This window comes from Temnothorax americanus, unplaced genomic scaffold (genome assembly GCF_048541705.1).
Source record: "Temnothorax americanus isolate GAGA-0224 unplaced genomic scaffold, ASM4854170v1 Scaffold169, whole genome shotgun sequence".
In the NCBI taxonomy this organism is placed as follows: domain Eukaryota; kingdom Metazoa; phylum Arthropoda; class Insecta; order Hymenoptera; family Formicidae; genus Temnothorax; species Temnothorax americanus.
In genome coordinates this window covers 40,001-59,364 of record NW_027509306.1, presented here as the reverse complement: position 1 = coordinate 59,364, position 19,364 = coordinate 40,001, and the positions used below count along the sequence as shown (strand labels likewise).

At 42.9% G+C, this 19,364-nt stretch overlaps 2 protein-coding genes and 2 long non-coding RNA genes across 12 annotated transcripts in view; 2 read left to right on the top strand and 2 right to left on the bottom strand.

Moving 5' to 3' along the window:
• LOC143895761 (uncharacterized) overlaps positions 1 to 19,364 on the bottom strand; it is a 134,436-nt gene that overhangs the window by 96,351 nt on the left and 18,721 nt on the right. The window lies entirely within an intron of this gene.
• On the bottom strand, positions 82 to 7,935 carry LOC143895759 (transducin beta-like protein 3). Its single transcript, XM_077403092.1, has 15 exons — positions 7,661 to 7,935; positions 7,491 to 7,542; positions 7,222 to 7,429; positions 6,961 to 7,135; positions 6,704 to 6,874; positions 6,451 to 6,626; positions 6,159 to 6,358; positions 5,880 to 6,083; positions 4,463 to 4,652; positions 2,940 to 3,061; positions 2,673 to 2,831; positions 1,879 to 2,044; positions 1,510 to 1,734; positions 1,239 to 1,366; positions 82 to 420 (listed from the first exon to the last, which is right to left on the bottom strand). Exons 1-15 carry the CDS (start codon positions 7,684 to 7,686, stop codon positions 223 to 225), a joined length of 2,400 nt encoding a protein of 799 aa, XP_077259218.1. The 5' UTR covers positions 7,687 to 7,935; the 3' UTR covers positions 82 to 222.
• LOC143895763 (uncharacterized) lies at positions 7,959 to 10,067 on the top strand. 9 transcript variants are annotated; one of them, XR_013256456.1, is made up of 5 exons: positions 7,980 to 8,214; positions 8,298 to 8,495; positions 8,744 to 9,041; positions 9,107 to 9,212; positions 9,418 to 10,067. It is a non-coding gene; the product is annotated as an uncharacterized LOC143895763 (long non-coding RNA). The 9 variants fall into 9 exon arrangements; XR_013256455.1 differs by having other exon boundaries at positions 7,985 to 8,157; XR_013256458.1 differs by having other exon boundaries at positions 8,020 to 8,495; positions 9,418 to 9,752; positions 9,848 to 10,067.
• On the top strand, positions 12,157 to 12,868 carry LOC143895757 (uncharacterized). The gene is made up of 3 exons (XR_013256447.1): positions 12,157 to 12,355; positions 12,556 to 12,624; positions 12,779 to 12,868. It is a non-coding gene; the product is annotated as an uncharacterized LOC143895757 (long non-coding RNA).

Below are 19,364 nucleotides of genomic sequence, written 5' to 3'. Positions count from 1 at the left end.
TGTATTATCATATTATTATGCGACTTACCCGCAAAGACAAAATCCATCTTAAAATATAATTCGTAATATAAAACACAGATATAATGGTTTAAAATCAATATATATCTGGAATAAAAGCAAAAAGTATAAAAAATAGAATTTGTACAACTTACATATATACAAACACACATCTATGTATTATATATGTATATACAATACCTATACGTAATATATGTGTATAACTTATTTAGTGCCAATTGATATAATATCAGGTTTCATACGATTAAAAGTATATGTTAACAAGTGAAGATCTTGCAAAAGTTTTGTTAACCTTTTAAAATGTCTATCGGTATAAGGAATCATAACTTCCAGAGTGGAAAATAAATCCGATGTCTGCAGCTCCTGCATCCCAATCTCTGTTATTAAGGCACTTATAACCGCCTAGAAATAATAACAAGATTAAAAGCTAAAGAGCATTCAAAGATGCTCGCGCATATGTAAGAAAGTGTATTCTCTTTAATATATCAGAAATTTTTTAAAATTAGAAAAATTCTAATAAAATTAATAAATTTTTACATGTATATTACATACACAATTATTATATTAAATATACAATTATATAATAAATGTATATTTAATATAATTATCATACAATATTATACTTAATTATATTTAATATACAGAGTATTCAGAAATTCAACCAACAAACTTTCAGAGATTGTCGGGAGCACCATAAAGATCATTTTTTGCAAATGGATCCGGGATCGGAAATGTGTTACATCGCTACGACGTTAGGAATGTCGGCGGCAAAAGTCTCTGAGCCAGGTGAAATCAAGGACGATCCCAACATGTTTGTCAGAGTCCGCCGGTCCATGGTTCGGCGCTATCGTCTGTGCAAAGCTCATGGGGGACAACACTTCGAGCACCTGCTCTAAGACATCCTTCTATATATGACATCACTCATCAACACTAGCGATGTAACGATATGTTTCCGACCCCAGGTCCATGTGCAAAAAATAATCCTTATAGTGCCTCTAACAATTCCTGAAAGTTTGAATTTTTGAACACCCTATATAGTTATACAATAATTATATATAACATATATTATTAAAACTCCCAGGTAGCAGAGTGATGTCAAATGACGTATTAATTCCGTCTTAATGACGTCCTCTAACGTCATTAAGACGTCTTTAGACGTCATCTTGCTACCTGGGGGTATTTCATTTCTATACAGTAAATTATTAAATTTCATACCATACCTGAGCAGCATGTGAGTTCCGGCTATTCATATTCCATGTAACTGCACACCTGAGTAACGATTCCTTGCGGAATAGTTTTAATTCCTTTATTATTTCTGCAAACTCGTTGTGTCCTTTCTTCAATATAGCTGTTATAAAAAAAGTCTTATAATAATCTTAGAAAAATATGTACATGCATATGCATGCAAGCATGCATGCAGGTACACACATCGATATATCAGTGCTACATCAGATACAAAGAGACGTCACTGTTCAATACGAATAATTATACCTTCTACAATCTTGAGAACTTGTGACGGTCGCTCTAGCTTTAGAGCCAACTGTAACGCAGTCTGCAGTTGTTCAGCTTTTAGTAAATTGGCCAACTTTTGCTCCTCGAGCACAAGCTGCGCTTTTTCCGACGCAGCTCGTGCTTTCCTTTCTTCAGTTACATCTCTCCAAATAACCAACAATGAATCGCTACCCCCGCTAATAATATGTTTCTGATCCTTGGTGACTGCATGACAAGTAGAATCAATGTCAAAAACACACATATATTATATAATATTATATAAATTATATAACTAGTATTGTTATAAATACATATATACGTATTTATAACAATACTGGTTAGATTTTCATGAATCACAAATAGGATCACCTGCGAGTGTCCAAACGTGGCTTTCATGTTGGTGCAAGGTAGATACGCACTCGGATGTTTTAATATTCCACAATTTCAGAAGACCGTCTCCGCCCGACGTAATTAGCTGCATACCGCGCGACAGAAATTCTCCTCTTAAAACGGAAGATTCATGTCCTTCAAACGTCTGCGACAAAAACAAGAGCAATTACACATTACAAATAAATCTATGAACAGAATAATAAATTTCTTTCGCCAGTATATAGAATAACAATTAAAGTAATTTAAATCGACCTGACTGGCAATATATATAACGTCTTTCCGATATGAACATTGAAAAACTGTGAGCCAACTTGGTTTGTCGGATTCACACAGCACTTTTTTCAGATCGATATCGAGACATTATTAATTTTGACCATGGTTTTGGTCAGTTGATGTAATTTCTAAATTCAATAGTTTTTAATTTTATTGCGAAAAATATTACCCCAGCCAGGGTTTGAACCTGGAACCTCCCGTATACCGTGCGGGTGTCGTGCCAATTCCGAATTAAGGTAATATTTTTCGCAATAAAATTAAAAACTATTGAATTTAGAAATTACATCAACTGACCAAAACCATGGTCAAAATTAATAATGTCTCGATATCGATCTGAAAAAAGTGCTGTGTGAATCCGACAAACCAAGTTGGCTCACAGTTTTTCAATGTTCATATCGGAAAGACGTTATATATATTGCCAGTCAGGTCGATTTAAATTACTTTAATTGTTAAATCTATGAACATCAAAAAAGAAGTAATTTATTTTTTCTTTTAGTTACCTTCAGACAATTAAGTTCCGTTAAAGACCAGAGTTTCATGGTACAGTCAGCGGATGTTGTTAAGAGCACTTGATCAATCGGCGAGAATCGAACGCACCATACGCCTCTCCGGTGACCGTGAAACACACCGAGCAATTCCAAATTCTCAGTGGACCACAACTACAGATAATCATTATATTATAATTCTTGTAGACTATCATAATTTTTAAATTAGTCATGCACATGCGGCACATGCGTAAGATAAATTTGATTTATGCAATGACGTACCTTAGCAGTCTTATCTTGCGACGCTGTAGCGATCAGTTTGTCATTTGGTGAGATGGTTACACAGTTTATCTCTTTTTCGTGCGCTAATATTGTACAGCTTGTATTTAATGATAAAGCTTGATCTGTAGACATTAAAAAGATCATCTCAATACATACATACACGCAATGTATATTTATAAGAATACATATGTATGTACATGTATTCCTAACGTAAATAAAAATCATATATTTTTAATCATACATAATTTTTATAATTACTTATATATCTACATATGTTATAAAAATTGAGATTCTATTCATTTAAATTTATCTGCATTATTTTTAAATTTTTAACACGTGTTTTAATACACTAGGCAACAAAATTATCGCAACAAAAATTTTCGTCAAAAATTTGCCCAACTTCAAATAAGCACAACTCCGCGAAAAATTGTCATATCTAAAAGTTTTTTTTTTTTTATTTTAAAGGTTGAAGTCTGTATCGTGCGTGCGTGCGTGCGTGCGTGCGTGCGTGCGTGCGTGCGTGCGTGCGTGCGTGCGTGCGTGCGTGCGTGCGTGCGTGCGTGCGTGCGCGTGCGCGTGCGCGTGCGCGTGCGCGCGTGTTTGTTAGCAGAGATTTGCATAAACTAATTTTTATTCAAACGAGGCATTGTTTGAATACGATTTTGTCTTTTGTTTTCCGAATGAACGATACAATACAGTGATTGCAATACTGTGAAGTTACTTAGAGAAGTAATGTACTGTGAAGTTACTTACTTCAGTATTACAAAACTTCACAGTATTGCAGTCACTGTATTGTATTGCTCATTTGGAAAACAAAAGACAAAATCGTAACAATGCCTCGTTTGAATAAAAATTAGTTTGTGCAAATCTCTGCTAACACGACGCACGCACGCACGCATGCACGCACGCACGCACACACACACGATGGGCAAAATCCGACCAGCAACCTCCCCGTAGTGTCCATCTTGTAATGCTAATGTTGGCGGTGATTGAATGCACAAAAATGCATAGGTAACTTTGATAAGCCATAACTCGGCGAAAAAAAATCGTACGGACTTATTTTTTTTTTTAATTTGCAGGGAAAAGTCTATATTTTACGATGGCTGCTATGATAGTTACGAAAAAAATTCATTCTACTCCGTAGAATGTGTCAAAGTATGCAATTTTTCGGAGAAAAAACACGTCCTTATTTTTGGCGGAAGGGGGGAGGCTAAATTCAAAATCGAACAATGGTTCCTTAAAATACAGACTTCACCCTTTAAAATGAAAAAAAAAACAGTCAGATATGACAATTTTTCGCGGAATTGTGCTTATTTGAAGTTGGGCAAATTTTTGACGAAAATTTTTGTTGCGATAATTTTGTTGCCCAGTTTATTATAACCAACATCACGCACATCTGAGTACAACTGTATTAATTAGAAATTAATTAGATTTAATTAATAAGGTTGAAAGAAGTGAGATTCCATACTGCTCACATTCCATATATATGGATTTTATTTAAGAAATCATACTCTCTGACTTACCATGTAATTCGAGATTGTTGGGTAATTCCCACAGTTTCAGGCATGAATCTTGAGCAACAGTGCTGAAGAATTTAAGTGATGTCTGAGATATTGCAACAGAACTAATCGACGCTGTATGCCTAACAGCATGTCCAATGCAAGACATCCTCGATGTCTCTTTATCCAATAGCCATACGCGAACACTATTATCCTACAAATAATAATTTTATATAAATGTAAATATTAATTATACAGGGTTAAACGGCCAAACTTGAAATATGAATTTAGGATCTCAAAATAAGAAATATTTTCCTCTGGTGTTATGCTCGCAAACGCTTCGTTCAAGTATTGACTTCTAAAGTTACAAAATTAAGAATGAATGATTCCGAAATAATATAGGTTTATCCTCTTTACTGCTAAACAGTAATCAAAATTGAAACAATTATCCTCTTTACTGCTTAACAGTAATTAAAATAAAAATAATTATCCTCTTTACTGCTTTACAGTAATCAAAAAAGTATTAAATATTTAGTTTAAAATGATGGCTTTCAGGTCAGGCCGGAGACAAACGTCTCCTGCACCTATCGGTGAGAGACCAAGTGACTGACTGACATTGTACGTCTGTTATTTCTTCGCATGCTTGTACTATCCTCCGTTTTAATTTATAATTGAAGGTCATTAACAGGCATTTCATACACTTTTTGCTTGAAAACATTCAAAAAATCTATTGGTGTTAAATTTTGATCAAGATATTTATATTTATAGTTAAACTTTAATTACTGTAAAGTAGTAAAGAGGATAATTATTTTAATTTAAAGCTGTAAAGCTACATTATTTCGAAATTATAGATAAACCTATATTATTTCGAAATTATTTATTCATAATAGTTCTGCAAGTAAATATCTCTTAAATACAGTATTTGCGAGCATACCTCCAGAGGAAAATTTTTTTATTTTGAGATACTAAATTCATATTTCAAACTTGGCCATTTAACCCAAGAACACCCTGTATATGAAAAATACAGAGGAAAATCAAAGTCCACTTTTGTCGAAATTGATCTGATCATGCACTTGAAAATTTTTAAGTGATTTTTACGTGACTTTAATAATGTTATTTAAAATCACACTAACATTACTACTTAATGTGCCACTTAAAAATCTTACAAATTTTTGAAACATTTATCTCAAAAATGCTTTATTTTAGAGATATTTACTGTTCCGGAACTTTTAGGACACCCGGTATATATCCCGACTCACATTTTGCGTATACCTCAATTTATAAAAAGTTAATTGGAGTTGAAGGTTGTAAGTAAAAGGCGTATAAGATAAATTGTAATTGGGAACAATAAACTGCACTAAGCACTATTATATATATATTATACAGATATTATTAAAAAATATAATATAATATAAAATATAAAAATATAATATAAAAATACCTTAGCAGAAGACACAAGCAGATTTACATTTGCTAGAGTCGTAGCGAGTGCCAAAACGCTGTCAGTATGACCGCACAATAGTTGACAATTCATAGAGAGAATTTCATAAAGTTTTATGTCACAACTATTAGTCGCAATTGCGAGATGACTGTCGTTATCTCCAAGATACGCAACGTCTAGAATTTCATCGCTGTAGCCTACCAACTGACGTAATTTAAAATTTGTATCAATATAGAATTTCTATATAATTTTATACCAAGTAATTTTATACCAACTTACTTGCTTTTTGCATTCAAATAATTCCAATGAATGAATAATTATGTTATGATCAACAGACACCACAGCAAAAATATTATGGATGCTATTGTAAAGTAAATGTGTAATTGATAAGCCCCCTTCTTCCTTAGCCGGCGGTACTAAAGAATCGTCCTGCACATAAATCTGCTTGCCTGTTGTCATCTCCAAGATTTTAACAACACCTAGAAAATTTTTCATGTTAAATTACACATTTCCTTGTTACCCGTGTAAGAATGTGATCAAAGCGTAAACTATACATCAACCATCAACATACCTTTTTCACCAGCTGAAGCAATGTATATGCCATCGCTTTTACGCGATTTAATAAATGCCGGCAGACATTTCGCAGGTATTATAAAAGTACCCTCAATTCCTTCGTATACTGGTAAAACACGTATTGACGTTCCAGTCAATATGTCCCATAAAATTAGCACTCGATCTCTTCCTGAACTGTGGATATATATATATATATATATCACATTTATATTTCACAGTGCCTTTATTTACATATCTTTTCTTTTTATTACCTGACTAAATAATTTCCATTTTCGTGAAAGTTAAGTGATGTGACTTTACTAAAATGTCCAGAAAGAACAATTTTCTCTTGTCCAGTAGCAATGTCCCAACCATAGATCTTTGTATTATCACCAGCGCCAAACAGAAGTGATTTTTCCCTATTTGGATGAAATTCTAATATGCTAAACAAAAATGAAAATGTCGATATAACTCAGAGCAATATTTTTAAAATACATTTTATTTTACATATACTGTATACATAAATTACCTGATTACTCCCTGTATTCCTCTGAGACTGTGTGTACATGTGTGATGTTGCAAATCCCATAATCTGACAGTTCCATCGCTTCCACCAGATGCCATTAAAACATCATTATTTGACAGAGTTATTCGCATTACAGGTCCTTTATGAATAGATTTCCATAGTTTTGTTAACTTACTAGCTGTAATAAGTATAAATAACAAAAAAAACAGTAGTGTCACAGATAAGAATATTGAAGACAATATAAATTTGAATCTGATCAACTACTTTTCCAATCCCATAATTTGAACAGTCCACTTTTGTGATAAGTGATTATGCCTGCATCTTCATTACAAAGAGCAAAACAATTTATCGTATCCTCCTGTTGATCAGCCTCTGTTATACCCAGTGACGATATCACAGAGCCTTTACTCATAGATAGCATGGACACAGTGCCTCCTTTCTGGCAAAATAAATACTCTGCGTTCGCATTCCACTGAAATGAAAAGGTGTATTGTAAATATGACAAAACAGATCAATTCTTTTAAAATACCTACTTGTATATTACCGCCAGTATAAAACGCTCCATGCCTGCATTCTACTTCAAATCTGTGAATATAATGCAAGAACAATTATCAAAGCAAAACACACGTGTTAAAAAGAAAAAAAAATTTGAAAAAAATGTAGTGTACATACTAGGGACGCATTGAAACAAAATAATACTTACGTTTCCTTAAGGTTAGCTTTGCTCATTTTTACTATCACTCAAGAAGAAAAATTAATTTTTTAATTAAATTACATTCATGCCAATTTACTTTATTTGTTTTGGCTCCTGCCTCTTGTCAGAGGACAATACGGATGCCAATTTACCGAACAAATCAAATACACGTGCTAAAATGCCAGAAACGAGAGAAGTCTGAGAGAGACGCAATGCCGACGATTTTCGTGGGACGCTTACAGCAGCGCCACATCCACTTTGCTGCGTTCCCACTTCCCTACGGAAACCCCTACGGCTCACCAGCGACTGTGTCGCTAGTAGTGGTTATTCGTGCAACTAGTAGCACGTTTTGCTTCGCGCAGCGCGTGAGTCGGGTGCAAGCAGCAAGTTGTGTCGCTTCGTGCAACTAGTTACATCCACAGTACCCACTCTGAAACATAACCTTACTGTGAATAAGTGATAAAATTGCACAAACTTGAACATTTATATTTTATATTAATATTTTGGTAAATTTGTCACATTCGAAGTTTGACATATTCATGATTGTGTACAACTAACAAAATGTGAAATGTTTTTTGATTTTTTACTGTAGAGGTTTGATTGATTGTGCTATTCATGTATTACATGTTCGAATTTTATGTTTCAGATAATTTTCTAGATTTTATTTTGCTGTCAGAAATAGCTTGTAATTTTGAAGACATGAATCACATTATAGTGAAAGATGAAAATAGTACTGTCAAACTGCCAACACAAAACTGCAGAGTTCGTTTTAAATGTGTAAAAACTTACTTTCCAGAAGCAAGTATCTCACGATCCAGAGGTCCCGAGTTCGAATCCCACCAAGGTAAGTGTGTTTTTCTGAGTTTTTCAAATACGAGAAAATATTTATAATCATAGACTGCATCTTAAGAAACAAATTCAAATTTAGTTATAAATTAGTAATAAAATTTCAATAAAAATAATTTTTTTTATGCCGGGTAAATATCGGAAATCAGTGTCCTCTAGTATTAAGAGGTTTTTTTTGAGTGAGTAATTCAATACTAACAATAATAAGCACCAGTAATCCAGTAATTTATTACTGTGTATTTTTAGTACTTTTTTCTGTAAGGGACGTGAAACTTTCACGTAAATTCCACGTCGAATCGATGATCTCATCCACGTGGATCCGACTACCGTTTTTAAGCGGATGATCCACTCGATTGTCTACGTGAATTCTACGTCGCTGGTCCACATGAAAGAAACGTGGATTCCACGTTCCTGTTTTACTGGGGTAGTCTTGTCTACTATGATTCGGATAATGAACAATGTGTTCTCGAATTAATTAATGATGAATTTCAATTAATCGCCGGAAAAATTGAGTACATAATTTTTTATGCTAATTTATCAAAACGTGAGTATCCTTATTCTGATAGTTTAATGTAAATTGAATTAAGTTATGTTAATGTAACTTTGCAGATCCGAACTTCAAAAATGAAGGTAAAAAGAAAAGATTTCAGGAAATAATGGCTATTATTGACGGAGAAGGAAACAATTCTTCTGGGACAAATTCTTTTGAAAAAAAGTAAAGGTTTTGGATATTGCATTATTTATTTTTATCAGTTTTCATTTTTAAGACATAGAAAGGTATTCGAAAAATTTATCAATCCTACATTCTGCCTAAATAGAGAATATTTATCGTCACTGATTTCGAAAGGAATTAATGAAGATTTACATTTCATATGTACACTAGGGAGTTCTTGGAATAACTTTTCCTTTATTCTTTTTAGGTTGGTGTTAATAAAAATGTAAAACAAATTATTCATATCGAATGGAAACACAAGATAGATGAAAGAAGTAAATTCATTCACATAAAGGAGCCAATCGCAGGTGCCAAGACGATAGAATTGGACCAAGCAAAAAAATATCGACTTGCCGAAGTGAAACTGAATATTGTTGATAAGAAATAATGTGCTGTCACTTTTGGGTCATTATTCGTTGTTGCAACTTCTAACCACAGAATCATCCTCGAAAAGCCATCAATACAACCATGTATCGCAAAACCAAACGGTTTTAATTTATCGTAACCATCTGTATGCCACATAAAATTTGGACCTGGACTAAGGTACTCCCTTCTGCGAAGCTTATTAGCAAATCTGTCTGCCAGACCCTCTGGATCTGCAATTTTCAAGATATTATACACTGTATTCCTCTTTACAGTCAGACCATACTTTTTTTTCAATTTCAACCACAATGACGTATATCCTAAATTGTAACCAGCTGAGTGAAGTTCTTCCACAATAGCCCGGCATATTTCTTTAATATCACTTTCTTCAATATTTTTTCTTCATAGGCCAAATGATGAAAGGGTTCTTTTAATAGTACTTAGAGACGTTTTAATACCATGTACTTTTAGCAATAAATCACGTATTTTCTCATATTTGAAATTCTTGTGAAAATATTTTTTTTATCAAAACCTCCATTACATTTTTTAATCAAAACACCTTGTCGTAGGAAATAACCTGAAAATGACAATTCAGTCCTGGGTTTATGATAGGGGTAGAGATTCGTGAATGGGAACATATTCCATCATCACGAAAAAGTGACTTCAATAGAAATAAATACAATAAATGATAAATTTGGAGTCGAAAAAATTACCTCTTTCAATCCTCATTAAATGTTACTTTTTATCTCATTACAAAGTTGCAAGAAAATTGAAAGGTCACATTTTTCATTATCTAAATCATATGTAATATACTATTTTCATCTTTCACTATAATGTGATTCATGTCTTCAATATTACAAGCTATTTCTGACAGCAAAATAAAATCTAGAAAATTATCTGAAACATAAAATTCGAACATGTAATACATGAATAGCACAATCAATCAAACCTCTACAGTAAAAAATCAAAAAACATTTCACATTTTGTTAGTTGTACACAATCATGAATATGTCAAACTTCGAATGTGACAAATTTACCAAAATATTAATATAAAATATAAATTTTCAAGTTTGTGCAATTTTATCACTTATTCACAGTAAGGTTATGTTTCAGAGTGGGTACTGTGGATGTAACTAGTTGCACGAAGCGACACAACTTGCTGCTTGCACCCGACTCACGCGCTGCGCGAAGCAAAACGTGCTACTAGTTGCACAAATAACCACTACTAGCGACACAGTCGCTGGTGAGCCGTAGGGGTTTCCGTACTTCCCACTATACGCGTCGCGCGTCGCGTCACGACGCGTATAGTGGGAACGCAGCATTTTAGGCGTCTGCAAGGGGTGTTGTAGGGCCTAAACAGAATGGCTGTCTTATAACCTTAAGGCAGTGTTTTATGCCTTAAGTCTTTGTCTTATGTAACGCACAATACTGTGGCTGCGGTCCACTTTAGGGTGCCATTACATGGAGCGCGGAAACGCGGAAGCGCGGAACAGAATAGTAACTAGATTCCGCGTTTCCGCGAGTTGAGTCCCGCACGTTTGAACGGAAAAGCGGAATCCGCTATTATCGTGTATGTATGTATGGCTGCGTTTCGATATTCACTGCCAGTACTTAACGCAGCCTATATGTATGTACCCTGGCTTGCATATAAGATATACTTCATAATAACCATCAACATGATGTTTGGATCTATAATATTATACTGCCACTTTTATTAAATAATAAAGTAATCGAAGAGTATGTGTAAAAGCTTTTTTTTTTCAATGTGATTAAACAGCTCCGAAATTTGATGGAGTATACTGTATCCGCGTTGACAACGGATTTTGACGCGTTCGTTCCGCGAGTTTGTTTCTCCTTATATTACATGGAGCACAATTTGCGCGGAAAAGCGGAACAGTATAGTGACAAATAGACATTTGTATTCATTTCTTAAAATTGTGTTCACTTAATTCATTGCAATTTTTATTAATATGCTTATCTTTTCAGCTTATCTATTGAATACAAGCATTTTAATCAATAAATACCGTTAAAAATTAATATTTTATAATTCTCCGTTCCGCTTTTCCGCTCAAAATATGCTCCATGTAATATTAAGGCATTCAAAACAGACGGAACGGATCGACGGAAATCTAGTAAATTTTGTCTTCCGCGCTTCCGCGTTTCCGCGCTCCATGTAATGGCACCCTTACGCTACAAATGCTTCGAAGCATTTCTCTTCTCTTTTCTTTCAATGAAGAAAGAAAGAGAAGAAGGACGCTCCAAAGAATTTGTAGCGTCAAGTGGACCGCAGCCTGTGTTAATGTTTCCTGTCTTGTGTAGTATACGCGACGTATAACTACACAAGACAGGAAACATTAACACAGTATTGTGCGTTACATAAGACTTAAGGCATAAAACACTGCAAAGACAGCCATTCTGCTTAGGCCCTTCTTGTAAAGGCCATCGCACACAAAATTGCATAAGCTGCATAAGCATAGAATAAGACCGCTAAACCAATGAGCATCCAGCATAAAGTCGCCATATTGATTTACATAAGATGCTCATTGGTCCAGCGGTTTTATGCTACGCTTATGCTAAGCTCTGGGTGTTTCCGACAAGTAGTCGGATTTCTAATCGGCTCGAGCAGTGGTACTCAATCAGTTCATTTCGAAAAATCCCCTAGACTAATCTTTGCTGTCTCAGCACTCGGATTACGGATTACTGCGTTGCGTTGTGAGGAGCAAGTCGCAATTGTTCTTTCTGAAAGTTGAGTTTGTTGAGTTTTAATCAAAGCAGAGAAATAGGTACGTATTATTGTTCTAATGATTAACACTTTATTTTCTTTGAAATATACATTAAATAATAGAAGTATATGTACATACACGTTTCACTGACAGAAATCCCGAAAAACGAATAGTTAACCTCACTAACCTCTAACTTCACTTAACTCATTACATTGATTGTTAATATGTAATTTAATTAAAGCAATATTTTTTTTAAGCAGCTTGAAGACTTACAAGTCTTTTGAAATGGATGCGAGTGAGGACAGATCCATTGTGAGCAGGACTTTTTGGTAGGTATATTATAAAATTGAAAAATTTTTTTGTGTGTCTGGGAAGGTTTATTAAATATATATTTTTTGCTGTTATATATTATATTGTATACATGTTTAGAATTAAAGGAACATATAATATTATATTATTTCAATAAATATATTTTTTTTACAGAAAACTGTAAATGTTAGCTGGTTGTTGACAGACATCAACGTCTGTATCGAGACAAGTTAACGCATTCACTGTAAATATTGTTCATCATCACTTGGATCTCTCTCGTGGCGTGCCACCTTGACGTGGTGAGAGGGCTCCTTGTACCAATGATCCACTGAGACAGTACCTTCAGTCAAACTGGAGGGAGGTCTTGGTGAGGAGGTACAGGGTCTAAGAGCATGCCGTGCCTCCGGATTTTTGACTGGTCAGGATCTGGCTGGTCAGGATTTGGGGGCACAAGAGGGTCCGGCGCCCCTGTCAGGGAAGAGATTCCCTGACTCAAAAACGTCGGTAAGGGAAGGCGACCCCGACTTCAAACGCCCGGTCGGCCGGGACCGTGAGGGAGAGGTTTCTACTTCTCCCACCGGCCTAGAGGAAGGAAAACCTCGATAAAAAACCAAGGGGATTGGGGGGCTCCCTCTCGGCCATTGCACGCCGGTGCTCCGGCAGGCTCGAGGGGGAGACTGGTTCCATGGGGAGAGAGGTGGGATGGGTGATACCCTGCCTCCCTCTGGGCTGATGGCGGTCGTCGGATCTCTCGGGCAATGGCCCGGTCCGGCGGCCGTCCGGCCCGGAGGGGGGGTGGGATTCTTCCCGCTCCACGTCACCCCACTCCCGGGGTTGGGCCATGCACCCATTGCACGCCGGTGCTCCGGCAGGGTGTATGGCCTGGGGTCTTTCCCTCTTTCGGGGTGGGGTAGAGTCGACCGTACTCCCTTGGTCGGGGGGTCAAAAGGCCTGCGCCCCGCCTTGGCGGGAGCGTGGCGGTCCGGGGCAACCCGGGCTGTTGCGCTGCGGGTCTAGATCGCCCTTCCAATGGGAGTACGAAGATCTCCTCTTCTAGGAGAGGAGATAACCGCCTCTCATCCGCCCAGTACGTGGTGCTGGGTTGGGTTGGGGGTAGGCCCGCATCAGGGGATTGCACACCAGGGATGTGATCCCACGGTTCCCCTGGTGCGGAGGGCAGTCCCGAGCCGCTCCGACGTAATCGGAGGCCGGGGTCGGGCTGCCTGGGTGGGAGACCCGCCGGGCCGCTGGGACATATTCCCAGGTCGGGGTCGGCGGGTGTCACCGGACGTAAGGGCCGGTGACGAGTACGGAGTCCGTTGGGTCGGCGGTGGCGTGGGTGCTCCGGTGTTCTCGTTCGTGCGTGGCGGGGACCGGGATCGAGCTTGCTTCGGCCGGGGCTGGGATCGAGGTTTCTCGGCCGGCCACCCCCCGTTGCGCGCGGGCGGGGGTGGCGGGGTGCTCGCGTTGGCGTCGATCGGCGGACGGTGCCTCAGGGGTCGGGGGCGGTCTCTGGGGGTCCCTAGGGACCTTTGGGGGGCGCTCTCGATACGGGTGTGGCGAACCCGGGGATACCCGAGGGCTCGGGTGGGCTGGACTCGTGAGGCGGGCGAGGCCAACCAGCCTAGGGGAAGGACACCCCGAAAAGAAACCAACACAACCTTTATGGAAAATGCCCCTTAAAGGAAAAACGTTTACCGGCTCAGGGGATTCGGACCCCCAGGACCCGGCGGAAGGGAAATACAGTCCCAGTTTTTCCTCCGTCGTCAACAAACGATGGGCTTAAAAATATATCAGAGGCGAGCGTAGTGAAGATCGCTCGTGATACGTAAGGGAGTCGGAGTTCCTCGAGAAGGAATAGCAAGGAGCGCGCGGAGCGCACGGTCAAGCCGGGCTGCTCTTCTGCACCAGCGTGTGTAAAGAAAAGCAAGGGGGACCGAGGCCAGGAAGAGAGGAGGAAACCCCGCAGCAGAGCGAAGGATTCACACTCCGACTCGGACGCGGACGGCCGGTCGAGGTCGAGGAAAAGGGGAGGCAAAAAGAAAGTTGCCGATACTGACTCCGAGGATACCGAAGCGGTAGAGCACGATTCAGTGGAGGGTGAGCTGACGGGTGATGAGCCGATGGAAGAGGAGCCATCGGAAGGAGTCACCTATATCTCGAGCGAGGAGGAGAAGGATGAGGAGAGCAGAGACCTCCCCAGAGAAATAGTCATGGAGGCCAGGTCCTTGGTCAGAGAGACCAAGAAGACTATGGCTAGGACCTTGGGAGACATCAAAGCCCCAGTTCTGGAGGATGTAGGAAAAGAGGGAGGAAGAGGCCGAAAACCTACTACGGGAGTTTGTTACCTCAAGATGTTGCGCGAGGCGCAGAAACAAATACTCGACCAAGTGCAGAGTCTTAGGGAGCTTCACGACGAGAGTGTGGCAGCCACTCTCTCGGCCGGGAGAAAGAAGGAGGAGAAGACAGCGATGGAGAGGTTCCGTGACGAGCCGAGCAGTGCACTGTCGTCTATTATTGTAGAGGCAGTGAACGGCGTAGACAAGGTCATGGAGAAATCATCAGCGCTGCAGGGTCCAATGAGGGGCCAACTTAACAAATCGGCGGCGAGAATAAAGGCCGCGATAACCTTGTTGGCCGAAAGGATGGGAGGCTCCCATAGGGACGATGAGATAGAGGAGTTGCGCGAGAGAGTCGTACAACAGGAAAAGGAGTTAGTGGCTCTCCACGAAAGCAAGGCGCAGCAGCTAAGGGAGATGGAGGCTCTCAAAGAAGACTTGGAGAGGCTGAAGTCTCAGATGGAAAGGAAAGAGGGAACCTTTGACTTGCGCGAGAGGAGGAAGGGAATCGCAACAAAGAGGATGAAGCTGCGAGACCTGTCGACCTCCTCTTCTTCGGACGAGAACCCGCCCAACGAGGTGGGGGAGCCGGTCGAGGAGGTGGAAATGGAAGTAGTTGAGGAGGAGAGCTCGAGGGAGAGAGTTCTGGCTCAGGTGGAGGAGGAGGGCATGCCGGCAGCCGTGAGGCCTGTGCTGTTAGGCAAGAAGAAAATCCTGGACCCGGCGTTGCCTGCAAAGGACCCGATTCAGGACAAAGGGGACGACAGGGACAGAGAGATAGAGTTTCTAAAGAGAAAGGTGAACGAGATTCTTGCTCTTAACTCATCTCAGTCCCGACCGCAGTCCCAACCGCAACCTCAGTCGCAACTAACGACGACGACGATGGAGGTTGCGAAGATACCGCTCGTTAAGCGGACGGGGTCGGAAGGCGAGGGAGGGAAAAAGAAGAAAAGAAAGGGGAAGAAGAAACCGTCGCCCGTTCCCACATCGGCTGCGAAAAAACCACAGCCACAGGTACCAAGGCGACAGACGGCTCCTTTTTCCGCCCCCGTTCCCACGTCGGCTGCGACTGCCAAAAAGCAAACGCAGCCGCAGGTACAAGGGGGGAAGAAGGCTATCCCCGCCCCAATTCCCACGGGAGCCGCGAAGGAAACGCGGTCCCAGGTACTAGGAGGCAAGGACACAACCAAGGTGGAAGAGCCTACGGGAGACACGTGGGCTATGGTGGTTGGGAGGAAAAAGAAGAGGGAAAGGACTCGGGAGAAGAAGGCTGAGCCGGTAAGGAAGCCGCTCTCTCAGCCCCCCGCCCAGAAAGGGAAGGAAACAAGGAGGAGGCGGGTTTCCAGGACAGCGGCTGTCATCCTCACATGCCCAGAGGGAGAATACTCCGAATGCATGGGTTTAGTGAGGAGCAGGATAGCCCTGGAAGAGGTAGGGATAGCCAAAGCCCCAAATGTCAGGCGAACAGTTACCGGCGCTTTGAGCCTGGAGATCTCGGGCCAGGGAAATGCCCAAAAGGCAGATACCCTGGCGGCCAAAATGTCCGAGGTCTTGGCAGGGAAGGAGGGAGTCCGGGTGAGTCGCCCCACCATGACGGCGGACATCTGGCTAAGTGGGTTCGAGGACTCGGTGAAGGGAGAAGAGATTAGGGAGATCCTCGCCATGAAAGGGAAGACAGGACTGGAGGCTGTGTCGGTCGGGCCCGTTAGACGCATGGGCAACGGTCTGTGCACAGTCGTGGCCAAATGCCCACTGGCGACGGCGAATGCCCTAGCCAGGGAAAGAAGGGTGGCACTGGGGTGGTCGAACGCCAAGGTCGACCTGCTGGAAAAGAGGCCACTCCAGTGCTATAAGTGCCTGGAGATGGGGCACACTAGATCAAAATGTCTCAATGAGCAGGACAGATCAGGTGCCTGCTACAGGTGCGGGGCTGAGGGGCACACGGCGAAAAAGTGCGGCGCTCCCATTAAATGCGTAGTGTGCGAAAGTAAGGGTTTGCCCCACGACTACCGAATCGGGGGACCGCGATGCACAGGGTGCAAGAACGTCAAGGGAAGGGAATCAAATGGCAAAGGGCCCGTGACTACGCCAAAGGCAACAAGGGCCAGGGCGGGGTCCGGGCAAAAGCCGAAAGTCGTGGAGAACCTGGTGGTCTCCGGTTTCGCCGTCTCCCATGAAGGGAAGTTTGTCGCCGGTCCTAGCAACCTACTTCCGAAGAAGAGGAGGACGAAGCCGCCCCCAAAATCGTCTGGGGAGAAGGCGGTTGCACCGCAGGAGGGGGGGCCGCAGAAGAGATGGAGGTGGAGGTAGCAGCAGAGGAGGCGGTACTCCCCCAACCTGCTGTGGAAACAGGGAGGGAATCTCCGCAGAATATGGATGCGGAATGGGAGTCCGCAAACAACAAGGACTCAGTTGGGTGGGATGAGCTGGAGGACTCTTCGGTGGGCCGTATGTAATGGCCTGGCCGGTTCTCCAAGCGAACCTCAACCGCGCCCGCGCGGCTCAGGATCTTTTCTGCCAGACAATGGCGGAGCGCGGGTGTGGTCTGGGGATCGCGGCCGAGCCCTACAACGTCCCAAGGAACCACCCTTGTTGGGCAGGGGACGGGGGGGGGGGTTCGGTCGCGATAACGTGGAGGAATCTGCCGGAATCTCCTCAGGGCGTCCCGAAGAAGTCGGGGAGAGGGTACGTCCGCGTGGATTGGGGGCCCATCTCAGTAATTGGGATATACGCCCCTCCAAGTTGGAGCCTGGCCGAATACGAGCAGTTCTTGACTGAAGTCGAGGACTGTGTTCGCGGATGCTCGTCCGGCCGGGTTATTGTCGCCGGGGATTTTAATGCAAAGTCACGCGTTTGGGGTTCCCCGCGGCAGGATCGGAGGGGCGACGCCACAGAGGAATGGGCGGCGGGCCTCGGCCTGACACTGATAAACACGGGCCGAGCGAGCACGTGCGTGCGGCGGCGGGGGGAGTCGGTGGTGGACCTGACTTGGTCCACCGCTCTCGTCGCCCGCGATATACGCGACTGGCGGTGGCTGCGGACATGGAGACACTCTCCAATCATCAGTATATTATGATGACGGTCCGCACCACCCCCAGGGAGGTACTCGCCCGCCGCCGGCTTGTCAACAGGGACAAACGGAGGTGGGCCCTCAGGAAAATGGACGGGGACCGTTTCCACGCGGCCATAGCCGCCCTTACATGGGGCGGAGAGGAGGAGGTGGCTGACAGGGAGGACGTGGACGTGGATCGGATGGCCGGGGGTCTAGCGCAAGTGATGGCCAAGGCCTGCGACGTTGCGATGCCCCGGGTCCGGTCGCCCCCCCCCCCCCCCGAAAGGCCGTGTATTGGTGGACGGAGGAGTTGGCTGCGCTACGCCGCTCCTCCGTTACTGCCAAAAGAAGGTGGCAAAGGATCCGCGCAGGCAGAGGCGATCCTTTGGACGAGGAGGAAGCGGGGGAGGCCTGGCGTACCGCCCGCCAGGCTCTCTCCACAGCCATATTTGCGGCCAAGGGGCGCTCCTGGAGAGAGCTCCTCGACAGCGTAGAGGAGGATCCGTGGGGACGTCTTTACAGGCTCGTGTTAGACAAGCTTAAAGCTTGGACGCCCCCGCTTACGGAGACGCTGGCTCCCCGGTTTGTCGGCGTGGTAGTCGACAAACTCTTCCCCAGAAAAGATGGGGGAGAGGTGAGATTCCCGCCGACGGCAATCTCGGAATGGAAGGAGGAGTGGGGGGTCAACGAGGAAGAGCTGTCGAGGGCTCTCAAAAGGGTCAGGAGGAACAAGGCTCCTGGCCCTGACGGGATACCCGGGAGAGCTTGGACCTTGGCCGCAGGGGAACTATCCGGCAGAATGCGAAAAACATTCACTGAATGCCTGAGGGCCGGACGGTTCCCCACAAGATGGAAGGAGGCCAGCCTGGTGCTCCTGCCGAAGGCGGGCAAGTCTCCGGACTTGCCTACCGGCCCGTGTGTTTGCTGGACGAGATGGGTAAAATTTTCGAGCGAGTTATCGCCGAACGCCTCGTCCAGCATCTATCCAACAGGGCAAAAGGCGGTATCTCGGACGACCAGTATGGTTTCCGTGCCGGGAGATCAACGATCGACGCAATCAAGCGCGTCCTATCCCGGACGGAGGCCGAAATAGAGGCGGGGAGGGTAGTGATGGGCGTTTCTTACGACGTCAGTAACGCCTCTAACTCCCTCCCCTGGCCGGTGATCGGGGAGGCCCTGAAAGGGTTCGAGGTCCCCGACTATCTTATCGAGGTCGTCCGAGATTATTGCAACGATCGCGGACTTATATACACGGACCGGGATGGGGTCCTGAAGTTTAGGCTCGTCGAGTGCGGTGTTCCGCAGGGGTCAGTGTTGGGCCCCTTGCTCTGGATCATCGGCTACGACCGAGTTTTCAAGACCCCTCTCC